The 24,082-nt window shown below is 37.6% G+C and overlaps 1 protein-coding gene across 1 annotated transcript in view; it reads right to left on the bottom strand.

The window, feature by feature from the left end:
- Positions 1–24,082, bottom strand: part of Dhc16F (Dynein heavy chain at 16F) — a 1,052,459-nt gene that overhangs the window by 473,302 nt on the left and 555,075 nt on the right. The window contains exons 34-36 of the mRNA XM_068227815.1: positions 19,903–20,095; positions 14,234–14,457; positions 7,763–8,018 (exon numbers count right to left, since the gene is read on the bottom strand). Of these exons, the coding sequence (XP_068083916.1) occupies positions 7,763–8,018; positions 14,234–14,457; positions 19,903–20,095 (673 nt within the window). The remainder of the gene's footprint in view (positions 1–7,762; positions 8,019–14,233; positions 14,458–19,902; positions 20,096–24,082) is intronic.

Here is a 24,082-nt window from a genome sequence, read left to right as displayed (position 1 = left end):
TGCACTCGATATGAACCGGGGACTCAGGGACAAAGAGATATAATGTACGGATGATACTCCGTGGATTTGATAGAGGTATGTTATACGGAAGAGTTTCCATTGGATGAAATTGACCTGATATGAGGTCTGGCACATATATTTTGATGTGAATCAGAAAGGAATGATCCCCATGTGTATTATAAAGAGGCCCAGAGAGCTGAAAGAATGCCTGCTTTGAGGGAAACGAAATGTTTATAGGTCCCATTATCTCAAGATGGTTGCCAGCGGTGTGTAAACCCAGCCAAGCTAAGAAGGTGTCAGTTGACGTTTGTTTTGAATGGCTGGAAGTGCAGACAACCTTGCCCAATCTCTTGCCACGAGCGGTCCTTGCCACAGCCTAGCAAGCAGTGCAGGGGGAAGAGATTCATCCCTTGCGAAGACAGCAACATGAGTGAAGTGTTTTATTTCCTTTGGCTCATAATTATTTTCAGGTGCTGCAGAGTTTGTTGTTTCATTGTGTGCCCATTTGTGTTGTTCTTACTTGTTGAGTTGTCATGTGTTTTTGTTAGAATGTGCAGTAGCATGTACGCTACTTAAGGGTCGCGGGTTCAAGTCCCATCTGTGCTAGTGAGATTCGGCCTCACACTTAACTTCTGTGTTATTTTGGGGGCAACCAATGGTCGTGCATTTATGTTTATGTGTAGTTACATCCCGTAGCAATATACAGGTATTAAGGGAAAATCTTCAATGCTACAGGCACCACCTAATCTGCAGTGAGTTAGGTATCACTAGGTTCATGATGTAGAAAGTGAAGTCAATCTGTGAACTGATAAGGGTAGAAAATTTTAAGGACGAGGAACTTGCACAGAAGTACTTGGATATGATTAGTGAAAAGGTCCTAAGAATAGATAGCATGTTCAGGATATAGAACGAGAATGGGTTACATACAGGGATGATATGGTAGAAATGACATGGAAAAGTGTAGAAACAACTATGTGCTTGATGTGGAAAAAGAAAACATCTTGGTGAAATGATGAAATCAGAGCAGCTTGTAAACATAAAAAGGTGGTGTATAAAAAATGGCTCCGAAACATGAACTGATACAGATAGGAAGTGCTAAATAGAGGAAAGAAACAGAGCAAAACACTATAGAGCCCAAGAAGAAAGTACAAGGAACTTTTAGTAATAACTAGGAAAGGTTTAGTCAAGCAGAAAGGAAATCAATCTGGACTGTAATAAAGAATCTTATAAAGAGAGGGAATAGGGAAATGAATAGCGTTCTAGATAAATTAGGTGAGCATATAGTAGATCCAAGTGAATTACTGGGCAGAGGGAAGGAATATTTTGAAAATCTTCTCAACGTAAAATGGAATCTTTCTGTTAAAGTCCTGAACAAAGAGATCAAAGTAGAAAAGATGGTAAATAAACTACATTGTCATGAAGCAGCAAGAAGAGAATAAATTAGATCTGAAATGGTGAAACAGAGTGGGAAGCCAGGGATGAAACTGCTTCATAGTGCAAAAGGATTAACGTGGAACATGTGTAAGGTATATTCCAATTTGTTCATCATCATCATCATCATCATCATCTTCCTTCCAAGTATTGGGCCATGTGTCCCATTACAGTCTTTTTCCCTTCATCTCTTCATCGGACGTTCTACAGATGTTTTTTTTCTGGGTTGGTATCGAAGAATCTCTTTTCGCAACCTGCCAGGTTCCATCCTTTGTATGCGACGTTTCCAGCTTTCCTGATAACTGTAGATGTAGTTAGTTATCAGTTGTACTTTCAGTTCTTTTAGCACCTCTTCATTCCTTTCAAGGTCCCATTTTGTATACCCTGCTGTACGACGCATGAATGTCATTTCTCGTGCTATAATTCAAGACAAGTCTTGAGATCTTAACATCCATGCCTCAGATCCATAGCAAAGTGTTGGTTTAGCTAGGGTATTATAAAGGCAAAATTGAGTATGTTTCAGAACAAGTGATGGTTTCATGATGTTATTTATTATTCCTGTAGTTTTGTGAATTTATTAATTTTTTCTGGTATATCTAATTGTGATTCATATGATAAGTTGTGCCTAAGATAATTGAACACATTTACTCTTTCCAATGTTGTATTATCTAAACATATTTTACTAGGAATTGGTTCTGTTCCCTTGAAGGCCATTATTTTTGTATTTTCTGTTGAAATAATCATATTAAAATCTGAGGAAATATTTGAAAACTGATCTTTGTAGGTCTTCTATCATCGTAGCCAGCAATGCAACATCATCAGCATATAATATGGCGTCTAGTTGTTCGAGGCGTCTATTTATTAATATTGATCCATGGTGTCCTTGTTTCCAAGTTTCCATTATTGCATTCATATATATTATTAAAAAGTAGAGGGGAGAGTTCGCAGCCTTGTCTTACACCATCGTTTATTGATTTCCACTCGGTCTGGTTCTTGTTCAATTTTACAAAAATGAGATTAGATTTGTATATGTTGTAGATATTGTTAATAATATGTTCAGAGAAATTATCTGGTTTTAGAATTTCAAGCAATTTGTTTCTGTTTACTTGGTCAAAGGTCTTTTTAAATTCCACAAATGCAATGTGTGTTTCCAAATTGAATTCTCTTCATAGTGAAATATGCATCAGTGCAGGAGTGCCTTTATGGAAACCTTGTTGTTCATTCCCCAATTTATCTTCATAATGTTGCTGCAATTTATCTTTAATGATATTTTCATATATTTTATAATAACGTGAGTTAACAATGCTAATTCCTCTGTAATTTTCACGGTTTTTTATGTCATCTTTTTTATGAAGAGGGATAACTATTGCCTTCTGCCAACTTTCTGGTGGATTATCTTCATTCCAAATTTGATTTAAAAAGCTGAGGAATCTTTGTTTGAAAGTTTTATTTGAATATTTGAACAGTTCAGCATGTATTGCATCCTCTCCAGGTACTTTACCATTCCTTAGTTTCTAGCTCTTCTAACGATATAGATCCAATGTATTGTTGTTAAATACTGGCAAAGTTAACACTTCATTTTTTGAACTTGTCCAGAGTGTTTGAAAACAATTAAGCCATTCATTTGGTGGTATTATTTCAAGTTTTACCTCTTCCATAACTTCCCTGTTTAATTTCTTCCGAATTTTGTAAGTTTGTGGTCATGGTCTTGTTAAGTCTGTTTCCAATGTAGATACAAAATTTTCCGAACTTTCTCTATGTTTTCGTCTAACTTCTCGTTTAGTTACTGCTCTCTTATAATTGTATTTTAGTTTATCTTCTATTTTACCAGTTGAAAGAAATTTCTTCTAAGCATCTCTTTTTTCTCATATGACCACTTTTATCTCTTCATCTCAGATTCTCAAGTCCTTTTTCTCCCCCATTTTCTTTTTATTCTTAAACTTTCAAAAACTACCTGTTTCAAAGCTAAGCTAATTTGTCGAAAGCAGCAATTGCACATATCTATAAGCAAGAGAACAGAAAGGGTAAGGAGAGGGTGGTAGCTTTTCACACGGGTACTAACAACATAAAGTAAGCAGGAATAGGTATCACCATAGTTGAGGACACGTGGGATCTTGTGAAGTACGATCGGGGATTTAAATGAGACTATAGAGTGGCTATGTGGGAAACTGGGTGTAAGATTTGTAGATCTTAATGTGTGGGTAGGAGATAGGGATCTGCATTTACTTGACTTCCAGCTCCCTGCACTTCTTTGAAACCCTTCTGAACAAACCATCTAACTTATATGTACCACTGTGATTCAAGGGAAAGCCACCTTATTGCCTTTCTTTAGGGTGCTAGTCTCCATACCAGTAGTAGTAGCAGTAGTAGTAGTAGTAGTAGTAGTAGTAGTAGTAGTAGTAGTAGTAGTAGTAGTAGTAGTAGTAGTAGTAGTAGTAGTAGTAGTAGTAGTAGTAGTAGTAGTAGTAGTAGTAGTAGTAGTAGTAGTACAGATTCTCACCTCTGACCAAAATTCTGCCATTTGTATCTCTCTTGAAAATAATGTGTTTGCACTGAGAGATGCTGAACTGTAACAATGATGTACTTTCTTCTCTTCTCAAGTTCTATAATTCAATCATAACAAATCCAGTCCTGCCCCAGCCAAATAACTTCACTAGAATTTTTCATTAGGTTGACATAATCTTCTGGTTCTACAATATCTTCATGGTACCTGATTTCATCCTCAATGTGTTCAAGAACATGGTCAGGTAGAATGTAAGAGTCCCCAGGTAATGGGAATACCATTTGAACCTCTTGAACTTCATGAAGAGCTACTGTAACCTCAACTTCAGGAAATAATCTAATGTAACTGAATTTGAATCATCTGCCTCTATAGCTTATTAGTTCCCAACCTCAGAGGCCTGAGTTCAATTCCTAGTACTACCAGATACTTAAGAAGGGCAGGAGGGCTGGTATGTTGTTAAAATTGTACAAGCACTCACCTCCACTGGGGATGAGCCTGAAAAGATTTGCTTCATCTCAGGATGAGAACACGAGTTCACTTACTTAATTTGAATATATAGCCTAGCCTGTGACAAATTGGAACCTGTTTCTCTTGCGATTTTTTATGAAAGTAAAAATATTTTGGCTTGGTGCAAGTGATATTTAACAAAGTAACATCTTCTACAGAGAACAATGTATAGAGTTGATGGGACAATGTTACAACTTAGCAGCTACATGGTTGGACAATTCCGAATAGCCTCTCCAGGACTAAATGCTTGCCATTTCACACAAACAATAATGATATTGAAAATATTCCTTATAATCAATTTGGGAATATAAATTAGTCAGATCTGTGATATTCTGCAGTCTTTGGCTTCTCTTCCTCTTGTTCCTAATTCCAAATTTCTCTTATCTTTTTTTTTTTTTTTTGGATAATAGGTAAATAATTGTGGATAATTTATTCTCTTGAATTTCAGCCTTATTAGAACAGCCATAGTTTACTTCCTGCAGTTTATTTAATTTACATTACATAAATTAAAAAGAACACCCTATACTACTATAGCAAGTAGATCTCAGAGCATCAACCTCTGTCAGCATTGCCACAGTGAATTTGAAACCTTTGAACATGTTCAGGGATTCTATGGTCATTGTGCATTCTTACAAAACTTACATCATCACACTACCAAATCAGCTATACTAATGCCTTGATGGAGAAGGTGTACGAACTCTCCAATAATGACAGCAATTATTGAAGGGTAGATATCATTGCATTTAGGCTGAATTCTTCTCATGAAGTAAAATATAAATGGAAATGGCGTATGGCTTTTATTGCTGGGATTGTCCAAGGATATGTTCGGCTCGCTAAGTACAGGTCTTTTGATTCGACGCCCATAGGCAACCTGTGCATCATAATGAGGATGAAATTATAATGAAGATCACACATACACCCAGCCCCAGTGCCAGCAGAATTAACCAATGATGGTTAAAATTCACAATCCTACCAGAAATCAAACCTGGGACCCCTGTGACCAAAGGACAGCATGCTAACCATTTAGGCATGGAGCCAGATATTCTTCTCATGGATATATCATCAAATCCTACTATCAATTTCAAGACCCATAAAAGCCAGCCTGAGGAAGACGATCCTGCCATAAGGTGCATAGGGTGGATCATGGGAGACTACTGGCAAAAATGAGTGCAATTGGACTAGACAAAAGAGTGACTGAATGGGTTGCTATATTTCTAGAAAATAGGTCTCAGAGAGTTAGAGTAGGTGAAGCTTTGTCTGACCCTGTAATAGTTGAGAGGGGAGTTCCTCAGGGCAGTGTTATCGGACCTTTATGTTTTCTTATATATATAAATGATATGAGTAAAGGAGTGGAATCGGAGGTAAGGCTTTTTGCGGATGATGTTATTCTCTATAGAGTGATAAATAAGTTACAAGATTGTGAGCAACTGCAACGTGACCTCGAAAATGTTGTGAGATGGACAGCAGGCAATGGTATGTTGATAAACGGGGCTAAAAGTCAGGTTGTGAGTTTCACAAATAGGAAAAGTCCTCTGAGTTTTAATTACTGTGTTGATGGAGTGAAAGTTCCTTTTGGGGATCATTGTAAGTATCTAGGTGTTAATATAAGGAAAGATCTTCACTGGGGTAATCACATAAATGGGATTGTAAATAAAGGGTACCGATCTCTACACATGGTTATGAGGGTGTTTAGGGGTTGTAGTAAGGATGTAAAGGAGAGTGCATATAAGTCTCTGGTAAGACCCCAACTAGAGTATGGTTCCAGTGTATGGGACCCTCACCAGGATTACCTGATTCAAGAACTGGAAAAAATCCAAAGAAAAGCAGCTCAATTTGTTCTCGGTGATTTCCGACAAAAGAGTAGCGTTACAAAAATGTTGCTATGTTTGGGTTGGGAAGAATTGAGAGAAAGAAGAAGAGCTGCTAGACTAAGTGGTATGTTCCGAGCTGTCAGCGGAGAGATGGCGTGGAATGACATTAGTAGACGAATAGGTTTGAATGGCGTTTATAAAAGTAGGAAAGATCACGATATGAAGATAAAGTTGGAATTCAAGAGGACAAACTGGGGCAAATATTCATTTATAGGAAGGGGAGTTAGGGATTGGAATAACTTACCAAGGGAGATGTTCAATAAATTTCCAATTTCTTTGAAATCATTTAGGAAAAGGCTAGGAAAGCAACAGATAGGGAATCTGCCACCTGGGCGACTGCCCTAAATGCAGATCAGTATTGATTGATTGATCTACAAGCCAACTGTTGACAGTTTTTTCTCAGAAAAAATACCATCTTCAATCAATGACTGTGACTGGCTTAAGGATTGCAGCAAGAGGTCCATATAAATCACTATTCTATTAATCACTATCAATCAAAAAAATTTTTTTTTACAATTTGCTTTATGTCGCACCGACACAGAGAGGTCTTATGGAGACGATGGGATAGGAACGGCCTAGGAATGGGAAGGAAATAGCCATGGTCTTAATTAAGGTACAGCCCCAGCATTTTCCTAGTGTGAAAATGGGAAACCACGTAAAACCATCGTCAGGGCTGCCGACAGTGGGGTTCGAACCCACTATCTCCTGGATGCAAGCCCACAGCTGTGCACCCCTAACCGCACAGCCAACTTACCCGGTCACTATCAATCACTACTGATCTGCATTTAGGGCAGTCGTCCACATGGCGGATTCCCTATCTGTTGTTTTCCTAGTCTTTTCTTGAATGATTTCAAAGAAATTCGAAATTTATTGAACATCTCCCTTGGTAAGTTATTCCAATCCCTAACTCCCCTATTTGCCGCAATTTGTCCTCTTGAATTCCACCTTTATCTTCATATTGTGATCTTTCCTACTTTTAAAGACACCACTAAAAATTATTTGTCTACTAATATCATTCCATGCCATCTCTCCACTGACAGCTCGGAATATACCACTTAGTTGAGCAGCTCGTCTTCTTTGTCTGAAGTCTTCCCAGCCCTTGGATTCACTAACACACTTGTCATAACATTGCTCAAAAGTGCCATTCATATATCATGGGCCATAACACAACTGATTTCATCTACGTATATAATTTCTAAATACCAATATGTAATTTTATATAGTAACTAAACACACACAACAACCTGAATATGCTGTGATAAAAACATAAATTTAAACATTGTATCAATCTGTTCTTAGCTTCCCTTCCAGATTATTTCCTTATTGAAGACTATTTCCCAATGAGTAACACAAGTACTCAGTGTCTCTCATCAGAATTATTCCACCTTCTGGATATTTTGATCCAAGGCAATAATAAGAGCATGAGAAGAGATGCTCTACTTATACATACCTGAAGAACATCTTTTAACTTCTCAATATTTACAATCTCCTCATACACTCGATCTTCCTTGGCAGCTCCCATATTCATGAAATCTCCAAATAGGAGAGTTGGGGGATTTTTAACTATTTCCTCTTCTGGCAAAGTGAGGACTGGAATACCAAATGAATGTGTGCAGACATCCATCATCAGATGATAGAAATAGCTTTTGTCTTCAATATTTGTCAGGCGGTCATGGAACACTCGGAGACATTCATGATAAAATAATCTGTAATGAATAAAAAATGTATCAGAAGATGTACATTCTCCTGCAAAATACAAATACTATTAGAGAAGTTGCAGAACTCCAGAAAACCTTTTTCAATTTATCATCACAAACATAAAAATTCAACGGACAGTTAAGAGCATTTGTGCCAAAGAATTAAGTTAGCTACTGTATTTATGAGGTAATATTCATCACCGATATATATTCTACCTCTCAACAGCTTATGAAAGTTGGTGTGCATCCTCATATATCTCAAGACTATCTAGCCTAATTCATCTAGATATCTATAAAGACAGCATTTTAGCAGGGGAAGAAGTAAATCAATTTAAATCTGTTATCCCTTCTTTTTAGACAAATAAATAATTACTAATCCTCTTCTGTAAGGATCATCACAATAATCAGATGATTTTAGACTAGGTAGGGAAACTGGACAAGTATTCCTGGTACAGTAGAGACCCGCCAATGTGGCCTAACATGGACTGACAGGGTGATGAGTTTCTGAAATGTCAAGTTTTACGGAATAAGGCGTGGATTATTCACAACTCATATTTTACTGCATATTACTCTAATGAAAGTTCTAACACAATGCAGGACACAGAAAAGTAGAACATACCCTAAAAATAATTGTTCAAAATTAAAAACAAACTCACATATAAAACTGGACAAATAACTAACCCTTTGTGTAACAACACTAATTTTAGGTTGTTACTTATTTTGGCATGTCAATAATTTATTTTCTTAATGCATCCCCTTGAAATTTTTGTCAGTTACTTTTATTATTTGCACTATCTCAGTTCTAGGTTGCATTTATCTGTTATCTGCACTAGGACTACTGAGAATCTCTGTCATATGATCCTATTGTAACCCAAGGTCGACAATGTGCCGACAGTCAGTTTGTGTAATCTTGTGGTACTAGCAAGATGTATCTTAGGCCTGTGAAGCACCCAATCACTACTGAAAGGATGTTGAAAACTTTGATTATCCTAATAGATACCAGGTAAAGGAGAGATATGATCCCTTGTTACAGAATCTTGGTGAGCAGCTTGAAACTGTTTTGAAAGGGGAAAGTATAATTATGTTATGGGTGATGATTTTCTATGCATGGTAACCTATTTGTGACTGATGTATCCTCACTAAATTTTGTCAAGGACATCCAACTCAAGTACTTGAGTGCCTCTACATACATCTTCATTATTGACTGTATAACGTTCTCCTATTTTTTCTACTATTCTACATGATTCTACGTCTGCTACGGCTCAACATGCTGCTACTAACCTCTGTGTGTGTGCTCTCTTCGCCCGTCCAGCTGGTACTGTTCGCACTGCTGTCCTCCCTCCTTTCCTCCCCTCTCACCTCGCTGCGCAATGTGTACCTTCTGCTCTCGTCTTTTCTGGACGTTTCCATCGTAATATAAATAAGGCCTGCTCTGGGCTCTATCGGCGAGTTGGATGAAGAAGACGATTTGTGTGGAGGGAGGACTTTCTTTTATTTGCGCTAGCGGCTGGTCCGTGTGCAATGTTTTAAAATGGTGTTTGTTGTTTATGATTGGAGCTCAAGGGCTGCTGGATGGGTGAGCGAACTTTGAATCTATATTCTCTTCTCATACTTAATTTTCTCTTTAAAACTGTTTTCCCTTATTCAACATGCCGTACTGGCTGCTAAATCACAGTGATGTGAACCATTGGATACTAAAAGACTTGGTGAACAAACGCAAGAATAGGACTAACTGTATTGATATTAACGCCTAGCTTCTGTTCGAGTTTCATGATTATATTAAAACTTGTAGGTTCTATCTTTCCTAATCCCTGTTGCCAGCCCTAGGTACTGTTCTCTTCCTTGTCCTTTCTTTTTTCCCACGCTCCTGTCCTGGGGTTCTCTTTTCTTTTCCTTTGCGATTGTACAGTGGCCTATATGCTTGTTTAAAATTCTTTTAACATTTTGTATTAATGAGTAATATCTGTTTAGCATTTGTAGGCTACTCCTAATGAAAACTATTGTAAAATTCATCTCTTGTTTTGAGTCTAGCTGTTTTGGATAGGAAATCGTGTTAATTAGTGGTCGTCCCATTTATTTTAAAAATCCGAACAATCTATTCTTGAAAATATTGTTACTCTCTTTAATCATCTGTTCACTTTCTTTGGCATGTAAAAATCGTTTTGGTATATGTTGTAATACATTATTATTATGAAAATGCAGTTCCTTCTCTTTCCCTGATTACTGTCACACGTATTTTCATGCCCCTTATTATCTGTACTTACCTCGGGTTCCTTTGGAAAGTGGACAGAGTAAAATGCTTCCTTGTGCACTCTGCTAAATTGCTTTACTTTGAATCTGAAATCTGAGTACTTGTTTTGGGCGATATACTTATAGATTTTGCGGAGAGTCGCAATCCTTTTTGTGGCATGCCATACTTTGATGGACTGCTGTTTGTTTATGTTTCCATGTTACTCGGACTAGTGTCTAAGTTCATGACTTGATTGTGTTCTCTAATGAGCCCTGATTATTAGCGTGTGTATTACAATTTTGGCTGTGTTTCATAGTTTTCATTAATTGGTTTATTGACTTGCCATCTCCGTACCGCTATATTTCGAATATTCTCAGTGTACATTCACCATTACTGACACGATACCCAAAGTACAACGTTCCAAATGGTAGTAATAACGTCCCAACTGTTAAACCTTTCAGCGTTTGGTCTGCAAGCCTCTGTGAATTTACAGATTGCCATTACAATTTTCTATATATAACTACTTCTGTAGCCTCATTTAGTTCTATATCTCTTATTTTTAAATTGTTAGAAATTGAGTCTAACCATCATTGTCTTGGTCTCCCTCTATTCCTCTTACCCTCCATAACAGAGTTCATTATTCACCTAGGTAACCTATCCTCCTCCATTCATCTCATATGACTCCACCACCAAAGCCAGTTTATGCATACAACTTCATCCATCGAGTTCATTCCTAACTTAGCCTTTTATTCCCTCAATCAAAGTACCCTCCTACAATTGTGCCCACCTGTTTGTACCAGCAATCATTCTCGCTGCTTTTGTGTCTGTTACTTCTAAATTATGAATAAGATATCCTGAGTCCAACCAGCTTTTACTTCCATACAGCAAAGTTGGTCTGAAGACAGACTGATGTAAAGAGTTTTGTCCGGGAGCTGACTTCCTTCTTACAGAAAACGTTGATCACAACTGTGAGCTCACTGCATTACCTTTACTGAACCTTGAATCAATCTCATTTACTACACTATCATTCTGGAGAACAAACAACCAAAATAATTGAAATTATCAACTTGTTCCAGTTTTATATCCCTGATGTGACATTAAATTTTCTTGGATTCCTTACCTACTAACATTAATTTAGTCTTGGAAAGGCTAATTTTCATACCATACTCATTGAATCTATTTTCAGGTTCCAGGCTTTTGGCACATTCTGCCATTAAGTCATCAGCATAGGCCAGACTGCTTGTCTTTAGATAGGTAACTACCCTGAACCAGGAACTCATTCTACTATCAATTCTCACTGCAGTCCCATTGTAAAAAAAATGCCCTTTGATTGGTTTTCATAATCTACCCTTAATCCCATAATCCCCCAGTATGGTGAACATCTTTTACCTCTGTATTCTATCAAATGCCTTCTCTAGATCAACGAAACATGAACATAACTGTCTATTGCTCTCATAGTGTTTTTTCAGTTACCTGTTACACACTGAAAATATATAATAGATTCCCAGGGAATGACTGGAGAGGTGGGAGGAATATTTTGAAAATCTTTCCAACGTAGAAGGGAATTTTCCTGGTGATATCGCAAACAACCGAAGTCATGGGAGGAGTACAATGATGGGAGTGAAATTATGCTTGAGGCAGTTGAAAGGATGGTAATTAAACTCAATTGTCATAAAGTAGCAGAAATAAATGAAATTAGACTGGAAATGATGAAGTATAGTGGGAAGGCAGGTATAAAATGGCTTCATAGAGTAAGAAGATTGGCATGGAATGTTAGTAAGGTACCTTCAGATTGGACAAAAGCAGTATTTGCACCTATCCATAAGCAAGGGAACAGGAAGGTTTGCAACAAATATAGAGGTATGTTATTGATCAGTATACCAGGCACTGGGTGAGTTAGCCATGCAGTTAGGCCCGCACAGCTGTGAGCTTGCATCTGGAAGATAGTGGATTAGAACCCCACTGTTGGCAGCCCTGAGGATGGTTTTCCATGTTTTCCCCTTTTTCACACCAGGCATATGTTGGGGCTGGGCTGTACCTTAGTTACGGCCACAGCCGCTTCCTCCCCATTCCTAGGCTTTCCTATCCCATCGTCGCCATAAGATGTATATTTTGAGTACTCTGTAAATTAAATTGGGAGGTTCAACTCCTTGACAGATTTTTTTTAAAGGAGCCCCAGCGCTCATGGAGAATGTATAATTAGGGAGCTTCAAGCTCAAGATGGTTGTTATTCGATCTTCAAAAACTGTTACCCTATCTTATGAACTTTTTTACCTGAATTATAAAGTTTGTCTTTGAAAACAAAACAAAAGATAACTGAGGAAAGAAATATAATGCTAATTTAAAAGTTTTGTAAATTAATCTTTTGACTGTCTTAGATAGACGCATTCACGCCCGCAGCTTCTTTCACCTCTGTCCACCACGGTACCCCTGTAATAAACATAAAATACCAGAAAGTTGGACAGTGGCAGATAGTACCCAACAAAGTAATTTACCAAGAGTTGGAACCCACTACATATACTATGTGTAAGAGACTGGGTTCCTTTGACACATAATGAGAATGCATGATTTGAGACTTCTGAAACAACTCGTATAGTATCATCTTGATTCAAAAAATACCACAACAAGATGCAGAGGGATCAGAGAAATAAGAGAGGATCTGAAGGAGACTTGCCTTATACCAGATGACACCACAGCTAACATAAAATTCAGGACACAAACATCCACTTCACACTTATAAGAAAGGAACTCATAACACAAATATTTTCAACACTAGAAAGGGCACACAGATCACAACATATGAAAAAGTATTGGGATGACCACAAGGCCTGAATAGTCCCTTCAAAAAGACTTGGATAATGGACTGACTAAAGTGTTCCTAAGCAGTCAAAAAAGTGAAAGAAGAATGCTTATTACATTTAACAAAGTTTTCCTTCAAATATGACACTTTAGTTGGTACCTTACCAAGAATGAATGAACTTGATTCATTTTATAGAAGAATCTTATCATAGATAATTAATTGTGTAAAGAATACCTCTTGACCTCGTAATTCACCTTGTCCCATGATAGGCTCCATTTTGACTTTCACATCTTCTGCTGATTGGATGCATGCACACACATTTTGAGAGGTGGTTGCTAAGTTTTAGATAAGTCTGAACTTGCGACGTGTAGGTGGTCATAGTAAATGCTAATCTAATGGGAAAAAGAAGGGGCTATGGACAGCCTTCCTGAAGGATACAAACTGAAGAACAGTTATCTAACATGCTTGTTTACCTTGCGAGGACTATTACATTACTACTGCTAGACCTAGCCAGGTTCAGTACAAGGAAAGAGGAGGTGATATATCATCGGATCATAATGAGGTCTTAATGCTGATAAACACATTTGGACCCCCATACTTACTATGACCAACAACATTATGATGTCTTGGAGGTCCAGTTGATGCAAATTGTATCATTATACAATAAACGTTAAGCCTACTGATCATATTTTCTGTGTTTGCCAACATTTTCCATGGTTTCCAATTTGGGTAATTGCTATTTATAGGCTGTGTACCTAATCTTGTAACCCATGATTTCATGTGAACTGGATACAATTATTAATCAGTAGGTTGCTATAGGTACAATCTGATGGGCCATTTTTGCCTTTAGAAACTGTGAAAAAACAGTGGATTGAAATTCGATAACCAAACCCTCATTTTAAAACCTACAATCTGAAAGTCATCCAGAAAGTAGTTTTTTTAGGCAATGGATGATTTTCATACATTATTTTCTTCAAGTAGTTCAAAGGTCATCAACTAGGTACTGTGATGTGTGGCAGTTTATTCATCTGTTATATTTGTTATATTTTATTCCAAAAGTTTATGTTTGTTAATTCATCTGTTGACAGTACAAGTGAAATGTGCTCAGTTTAACTGTATTTTGTACTCTGTGAATAAATAAATTGAATGATCTCAAGCACTATTAATATTAAAAGAATTTCAATTACAACTCACCGCTGCATTTGTATAGCATCACGCATAGTACCTGAGTCCGCTTGAAGTATTCCTTGAACACATTTTGAGAGGTCTCGTAGGTTGAAGATGTAGTGTGACTTGGTAGGAGTTGGAAGCAGCTCTCTTGCAATACGTTCATAAATTTCAACTGAAGCATAAACTAAGAGATCTCCTAATTCTCTAATTGGATTGGAGAAATCGTTGAGAAAACCCCGTAGAATGCTCTGAAGACAAAAAGAACACAGAAATGAGATTTCTGTCCATTGATACTATGTGTAATACAGTTGAACCTGAGTTGTACGTTTATCAAGGTGAAGAGTTGATTTTACATTAAGCTAAGAATTACCTACAAATTGGGTTTACATATTATGTCATATATTTATTGCAATAAATTTCTCTATTTTCAGGAATAAGATTAAAGGCAGGTTATTTCAGAGATATAACTTAACAATGTAATTTGTACTTATGATTCTTTTAATATATCACGTATGCAACATTATCAGACAATACTGTAGATTTTGCATCTAACTGGTCCAGCTCCATGGCTAAATAGCATGCTGGCCTGTGGACCAAGGGATCCCTGGTTCAATTCCCTACGTGATAATTTAGCTCAGATGAGAAATGCAATAAAAACAGGGTGCAAGCTGGGTTTATGTGAGTGAGTTTGTATTTAACTTCAACTATGGTCGGACACTTATGTGTGTTTTCAGTTTAATTTAAGAAGATTTTACTTCAACAGGGATTTTTGCTGCTCCGAGGGAGAAGCTGTACGATGAGTTATCTAAGAAGACTTGAGACAACTAGCAGGAAGCCATCCTTGTTGTTAGTGATGTGCCACTAAACTACCATGCCGCCAAGACTCTAAAGGGGATGTATCCAGAAAAGTAGCAGTTGAGAATTCAAACCTTCCTCCAGCTGCTTAAAATATAAGTACTCTTTTCTAACCTACTTCCTATTTCAATTGAATGTAGCACTATCTGTCTTTAGCCATTTGCATCTCTATTAAATTAGGGTAGATATAAACTCTTTTAATTCACTCTATATTTCAGTGCTGGTAGAATTTGAGAAGTGTTTTTTTTTTTTTTTTTTTTTTTGGCACCAATTGGTATTTATTCATGTAACTTCTTCTTAATAATGTTGTGCATTTAGAGAGAAAATCAGGACTGCATCAGTAAATTGTAATTTAAAGAATCTCAATCGAGGAGGAGACTGCCTTTGACGACGTTATCCATATGTTGGGTAATAGATCGGTCATCTATGACATTCCTAGGTACTGGAAAGTCAGTGAGACTTTGGAGCAAGGTGTTATGATTTCTGGGATAACTTATATGCAAATTTAAATGTGATAGATTTCATGACCGTGATAGGTAAATATGATTGAGTGTTTAACTACGAATGAATGTACTAGGTTGTCAGGTTTCGATGGGATTATGCCTGTATGAGTTGGTGAACGAAATGGTAGTAGTGATTACTACGTTTGTAAATACGATTTTGTATGCTCATGCTGGGCCAGGCAATTCACATATTTTTGGAGAGAGATAATATTTTCATCCCTAAATGAGAGAGAGGAGAGATTGGTCCAGTTTGCCGAATACACCAACATGTGTATAATGAACACATTCTTTAAGAAACGCCCAGGAAGTAAAGAGACATGGAGAAGTCCCAATTTTGAATTCACCAATGAGATCGATTTTGTTCTCTCTAACATCCCTCAAATCATTAAAGATGTATCAGTCCTCAACAGATTCAATACTGGCAGTGACCACCGACTAGTAAGGGCTAGAGCCGAGTTAAACATTAGGGAACATTGACTTAAACCAGTGCAGGAGAAAAAGAAACAAATAAATTTAAACATCTAGAAGAAAATAAAGAGAAATTCCATCAAGCCCTTCAACAAAGCCTACATGAAACAACTGGTGAAAATCTGGCAAAAATGCTAATGGATATGGCTGAAGTAATTGGAGGGTTGAAAAAGAAGAACACTCGGGATAAGAAACTCAGTGACGATACCAGGAAGCTGCTAAAGAAGAGGAGAGAAATGAAAATTCAGTCTGACTGTGACAAAAATACACTACTCTGAGCTGTGCAAAATCATAAGAAAGAGAATTAAAACCGACTTTAAGAAATTCAATGAAGATACTCAAAGAACTTGCTTATCTGAAAAAACAAGTTTGAAGTCTGCTAAAAGGAAGCTACAGATCAGTAAGAAGCAATTAATTGCATTAGATGGGGACAACGGACGAATTACTGATAGGGAAGAATTTCTTGAGTTCATCAGGAAATTTTATAGCAAGTTGTACGAGAAGGCTGATGATAACCTGACTTTGCCTGACTTATCCAACATTTCCCAAGTCCCAGATGTTCTCCCATCTGAGATCAGACATGCTATAAACAGTATGAAAAAACAATCAGTCGCAGGTAGTGATAACCTTTCAGTTAGCATTCTCAAACTTGCTGGTGATGAAACTTTAAGCCACTTGGCAAAAATATTCACGTCTTGTCTACGCAATGCATTCATCCCTCCATCTTGGAACAGAGCAATGATAATTCTCCTGCATAAAAAAGGGAACATACATGACGTCAAAAACTATCATCCTATTAGCTTGCTTTCTGTCCTTTACAAGGTTTTCACCAAGGTACTGACAAATAGAATCAGTTCAACGCTTGATTTTTCCCAGCCAAGTGAACAAGCAGGTTTCTGCCGAGGTTTTGGAACAATCGACCACATACTCACCCTTCGTGAAGTTATCAGCAGAAGTAATGAATATCAAATGCCGCTCTGTCTAGCCCTTGTGGACTTTGAAAAGGCTTTTGACTCGGTGAGCCACGCTACTGTTATGCAAGCCTTAGCCGAACATGGCATCGATGCTGCCTACATAGGAGTACTCCAGCATATCTACGAAACTCTTTAGCCTTTGTGAATGTCAAGGTGTCAACCATGGATTTTCCCATTCAAAGAGGTGTAAAGCAAGATGACCCCATATCTCCCAAGCTGTTCTCAGCAGTATTAGAAATGGCCATGTCAAAAATCAACTGGCAGAGTACAGGAATCAAAATCAATGGGAAAAGGCTGAATAATTTAAGGTTTGCAGACGACATTACACATTTGGCCAACGACATCGATGAACTACAAAGTCTAATACAAGATCTTGTCTCAGCCTGTCAAAAAGTGGGACTATCCATGAACCTTTCTAAAACCAAAGTAATGCTCAACAAATGGGCCCCAGCAGGAAAGCTGCATGTGGGGAAACTCCACGTTACAACAGGTCAATGAGTTTGTCTATCTTGGGCAGCTTGTAAACATGAAAGGGGACTTAAGACTGGAAATCTTCCAACATATCAAACTAGGATGGCAAGCTTACAGAAGAAATTCTTCAATCTTCAAATCCAACATGCCAACCCACCTGAAGAAGATAGTCTTTGACCAGTGTGTTCTCCCTGTACTGGACATTGAGCGAGTTTGTTAAGCAAAAACTCAGAAAAACCCAAAGAGCTATGGAACGGTTCATGCTAGGCTTCACAAAGAAAGACAGGAAGAGAGCAGATTACATCAGGTCAGTCACAAAGGTCAGTGACATTTTAGAAAGGGTGCTTAACCTAAAATGGCAGTGGGCAGGCCATGTTGCTTGGAGAACTGATGGTAGGTGGACAAAGCTTGTGCTTGAGTGGAGTCCGAAAGATCATCTGAGACCTAGGGGAAGACCACTGGACAGATGGGATAAAGACATCCGTAAGATTACTAGGATCAATTGGCAGAACATCGCTCAAGACCGTCCCAGATGGAGAGACCTCATGAAAACCTACCTTGCTTCGGACTTAAAGAGGCCACGTTGTAAAAACGATTGAATATGGCTGATAGTGACAGTGACAGTGAAATGATCCAGAGCTGAATCATGTGCTGAATTATGGATCCATGGATCAGAGTTCAGTGATGATGTAACTTAGGTGACAGTGAACTTCAGTGGCTTTTTTTTTTTTTTTTTGCAGTCAAAGGCATGAATCTATGTAGAACTTTTAAGTGATCATTCCACCGTTTTGATCATGATTATATTCTAAACGGAGAGCATGAAGTTTTAGTTCATGAAATCAAGATTCTCAATTATTAATCCAATCGTTTACTACTAATAATAATAATAACAGTAAGGATAATAATCATGTGCTTAAATTAGAATGGTTTCATTTACATAACTTAAGAATGTTATGATCACGCACTACTGTCTTAAAATTGTGTATTGTATTATAGGTGTTTTGAATTATGCTGTGAATTTGACTTTGTTGTTTTTCTGTTAATACATGTATAGTGTGCCCTTTCTTATATTTGATCATGAGGGTAGAATCAGTGTTGAATTGTTAAGAGGATTTCTATTTTGAATCGAGGAATCGAGATGATAACTTTTTTGCTTTGGGGTAACTTAAAAGGAATTGACATATTGTATTACATCCTCTGACAGGTGGATGTCCAGCTCGATGGCTAAATGGTTAGTATGCTGGCCTTTGGCCACAGGGGTCCTGGGTTCGATTCCCGGCAGGGTCAGGAATTTTAACCTTAATTGGTTAATTTCGCTGGCCCGGGGGCTGGGTGTATGTGTCGTCTTCATCATCATTTCATCCTCATCATGACGCACAGGTCGCCTACGGGCGTCAAATCAAAAGACCTTCATCTGGCAAGCCGAACTTGTCCTCGGACACTCCCGGCACTAAAAGCCATACGCCATTTCATTACAGGTGGATAAATCAACAAATAACATATAGTCCGCCCACTGCCTGAAATTGTGATGTTTCTAGAATATACGGACCTGCTCTTTTTGAAATGATTTCAAACGAAACATTTGTACCACAGCCAGCAGACACTCAAAGAATGAAGAATGAGTTCATAACTTTCAATGATATGAATATGAAATTTGAGTGAGTTAAATGCGCATTAATATTTATTTTATGCATGTTTTCGTATGACAGGTACACTCAAATTACAGGTGGGCAAATTAAATCTGATTCCACACTCAACAATGTGGCCATTTATTGTGACTTGAGTGGGTTAATGATCAACTATAAGTCAAAATATTGAGCCATTTTGCCCTATCCAGTTGTCTGTTCACTTTGAGTGAGTCTGGGATGAGACACCAGTAAGCACTCACATCTAGAACCACCACCCAACCTCTTTCCCTTTCCTCTTGCACATTATTTGAACATTTGTTGGACCACACATTTTCCCTCTCCTAGACAATGAAGTTATCCTTCAAATTCAGGACTATGTTCTCTTGCTGATTTTTGGTGTTTGTCCACATTGGCATTCTTACCTGGTGAGTAACAGCTTCCTATCTGTTCTCTTAGATCCTATGCTGTTTCTCAACAACGAGCATATCTATTTGGTTGACACAGCATCCAAACTTGGTTTGAGACTTTATCAAGGGTTTAACGCAGAATGTCTTCCTGCTGCCACACACAAATCCTGTTTTAAAAAATCCCACCCAAATTGCTGTGTTTCCAACTTGGTATATATGGTTTGGGAGAAAAACACCTAGACTATTTATAAATGTTGTATATGGTATTATGGTGAACTCTGCAATGCTTTAAAGAGGAAATTCCTCATAATGATTCAAATGATTTCAAATTCTTTATATCTAGCCACAGCAATTGACTGTAAACAAGTAAAGTGAGGAAGAGCATGCCTTGAATATGTGTTTGAGAACCGTATCTGTTGGCGATGGAATCAGGAACATGGCAAAATGCCGCAGAAATCGTGGAGTCAAAGGATTTCTACCCCCTCCAGGTGGAGCACAGGCTGCTGTGATCACTACATCACTTATTTCCTTCCAAAACAATTTGTCTCGGTCATATAGACCACCATAGTCCAAGTACTGCCTGAAACACAAAGAGATACCATACCATTTATGATAAATTTCTTAATAAAAAACACACACATACGCACGCACGTGTGCGTACACACACACACACACACACAGATACATACATATATTACATTCATATAAAATTTGACAAGGAAAATAATAGAAATGTTGGACATGGTTGAAGAAGGCACATACAATAGAGAAACATTGGTATAACAGCAGAAATGGGAGTCCTAAATGTAGAGATAATATAGACTGTTAAGTACTCTGGAGAGATTTGTAAAGGTCTCAGCAGTAAAGAGCAGAGAGGTAATGATAGAAAGGACAGTGAAGCACTAATCAAAAGAGTATTATATGAGCATATTTACATTGGAATCAGGAGGGAATGGTGCATTGTTTGCAGATACTTTCTTCATTGTTCATTCATGGGTACATGGATCAGGAAATGAGTCCTTTATATATGGCAGGGAGTTCTTATAATGGAGTTGCTAGATTACATTGATAGTAAAACAGCCACTGTGATCACTGATTAACATTTTATTACTGTGATGTGGGGTAGGGGTGTTGCAAATCATATACTATGAGAGTTCTCAACATATTTATAATGATATTATTGGTTTTACATGCCACTAACAACCTACTTTTGCAGTTTTTGGAGAATGAGAGAGTCCTCAACAATATGAGCTGAGGATAGGAGGTTCACAGTGTGAAAGCTGGATCAAAATGTCTGTAAGGGAGTGGGCAGAACTTGTAGATAATTACAGTAAAACTGAGCAGTAGGTTCTTAACAAGAAATGAGGAATAGGTAATACTGAATCCTTGGCAATGTACGATCCAGGATGGAATTGGGTATAGATAATACAAAGGAGGTAAAAGCACAGTAAAAAACAAAATGTTTGGATGAGGATGGGTTGGAAAGTTTAATGACAGGAGACTTCTGTTGAGTATCCTCTCACATCAAACACCTTGTGAGAATCTGCTGTTTACAGGCTCCACTGATGAAGGCTGCAGCCAAAAATTTTGGACCCATGTATTTTCTTAATGTGTACTCTATCTACGTTGGTTTTACATGGTAAGTCACCGCTCGCCATCTGTTTCCCAGAGGTATATGCCAGTGTGTTTCACTCCTGCTAGCTTTCTTACCTGAGCATTTAGATGGTACGTCAAAGTATCATTTGATATGTTGGGAGAAAAACTGTTTAAGTGAATGTATTCTTGTCTGTGGTAGATGCTGATGTGTGGACTAAGGATTCTATAAAACTATGTACATACAAAGGGAGATACAATTTAACTGGTACTTGATGTGACACCGTTGCATGAACAAGTTATGGATAGTGTTGTTAGCAGTGGCGGCTCATGAAAAAATCGTCCTACGTGCTACAAACAACAAGCTAAATACGCTGTTTTAAATCAGCATATTGCCATGATGAACAACGCATACTTCAAACTTGGTAATAATAATAATAATAATAATAATAATAATAATAATAATAATAATAATAATAATAATAATAATAATAATAATAATAATAATAATAATAATAATAATAATAATAATAATAATAATAATAATAATAATAATAATAATAATAATAATAATAATAATAATAATAATAATAATAATAATAATAATAATAATAATAATAATAATAATAATAATAATAATAATAATAATAATAATAATAATAATAATAATAATAATAATAATAATAATAATAATAATAATAATAATAATAATAATAATAATAATAATAATAATAATAATAATAATAAAACTTTTCTCAAGTTTCTCAATTTATAACTCAGAAGAAACAGAAACAACATTAATTTGGAAGCAGATGAATACTTCATTCGAGAAATATTGTTTTTACTAACCTAATGGCGCAACTTACATCAGTGCAAATAGAATCGTGGGAATATAGATCCTCACTAAGACACTAATTTATTTTCACTTTATACACACTGCAGTGGATAAATAATTTGATAAATCTCCATATAAACTTTAGCACTAACACAATGACAGAAAAAACATGCACCAGTAATATAACTGTGAGATTAAAAACTGCACAAAGCAACTGCCAACTGATTCATTGAGACCTTGCCTATTACCAGAGTAAATGTCCGGCTCCATGGCTAAATGGTTAGCGCGCTGGCCTTTGGTCACAGGGATCCCGGGTTAGATTCCCGGCAGGGTCTAGAATTTTAACCATCATTGGGTGTATGTGTTGTCTTCATTTCATCCTCATCACGACTCGCAGGTCGCCTACGGGCGTCAAATCAAAAGACCTGCATCTGGCGAGTCGAACATGTCCTCGGATACTTCCGGCACTAAAAGCCATATGCTATTTCATTTCGCCAGAGTAAATTACATTGTAATGCGGGATAACATTTAGGGTCACTCACCAACGAATTCCTTATTTTTGACACAAAAGGAAGATGGATATTTTAATAAGCATGTGTGAGATCGATTGCCTCCACTTACGCTTTACTTTCGAGCCCAGACGATGCTACTCTCTAGTGGCAGACTCGCTTACCACGTTCAACATCAAGGTAGCAGGAGACATCGAGTACTTCTACCCCCTTGTGGGAGAGGAAGTAACTATAGACGGGATCAGTGAAAGTTGATCCCGGTTTATGATATACTCTGCCGGCTATGGGGAGTGTTGCAAGCTTGGCTGCGCCTGTGTATTGCTTCCTTCAGGCTACAGGCAAGGGCTCACTTCACATGAGCACGAGCCTTGACCCCGGGAGAACAGCGCTAGGTGTTCGACAGATCTCGTCCTGATTTTCACAAAACACAAATTCATATCGTACTCAAAACTATGAAAAGGCACCAGGATAATAGTACTGTACATAAATAATATTCCTTACAGTTCCAAGCTACGTGCTGGAGCCCGGTAGCACGAACTGACCGACCGCCACTGGTTGTTAGGCATCACTAGTTGTCAGTGCCATTCTACTGTGTGGTATTATTCTCGATGAACTGGAATTTGTTTCAGCAGACTTTTTGAGCAGTTAAAAGCAAGTGCAATGATTTTGTGAGGTCAGACCATTAGAACCAGAGAGTGTGTGCAAATTTCTGTTTTCTTACATGAAAATCTGCAGCTGAAAGTACTTTTTTTGCTTTGGGAGGTTTTCAAGGTTAATGCAAAAGATAAGACACATGCATACAAGTGGTTTTTCTGCTTCAGGAATGACAACATGTCAGTGGAGAATCACAAATAATCTGGTAAACCTTCAATGAGCAGAAGTGATGTAAACAATGCAAAACTTCATCGAGCAAACAGCAAAGGCATTAAAAAAAAAGAGAAAAAAGAAAAGAAAAGCCCATTCAAGATGTTTCTGAAGAGACAAATGTGTCATGGAGTTTGTGTCAGTGAATTTCAAGCAGGTGATCAGGTGTATCAGGTGATAAATGTTCACATTACAGTTACAATCCAAGTTCAGTCCAATGTCAAGATAATATTGATATTTGGTGTAAAGAGGGATAGCTGGCCCTGCGGTGTAGGGGTAGCATGCCTGCCTCTTACCCAGAGGCCCTGGGTTTGATTCCTAGCCAGGTCAGGGATTTTTACCTGCATCTGAGTGCAGGTTCAAGGTCCACTCAGCCTATGATATTACAATTGAGGAGCTATCTGACGGTGAGATGGTGGCTCTGGTCTAAAAAGCCCAGAATAACGCCAAGAGGATCCTTTTTTTTGACCACACAACACCTTGTAATCTGCAGGCCTTCGGGCTGAGCAGCGGTCGCTTGGTAGGCCATGGTCCTTCGGGGCTGTTGAGCCATGGGGTTTGGTTTGGTTTTGTTTGGTTTGGTTTGGTAAAGAGGATTGTGAATAAGTCAATGAAATTAATTTGTTCCTCCTGGACAGACAGAGTACTATCATCATCACCGTCGTCATTATCGTCATCATCATTTTCCAACTCCAGTTTCCTGGCTGTGGTATACAGAGTACCAACACTTTTAAATTAAAATTGTGTGTAGACAGTGTGGAAATGT

Source organism: Anabrus simplex, chromosome 5, assembly GCF_040414725.1.
Source record: "Anabrus simplex isolate iqAnaSimp1 chromosome 5, ASM4041472v1, whole genome shotgun sequence".
NCBI classification, from domain to species: domain Eukaryota; kingdom Metazoa; phylum Arthropoda; class Insecta; order Orthoptera; family Tettigoniidae; genus Anabrus; species Anabrus simplex.
This window is presented reverse-complemented; position numbering and strand designations above follow the sequence as displayed.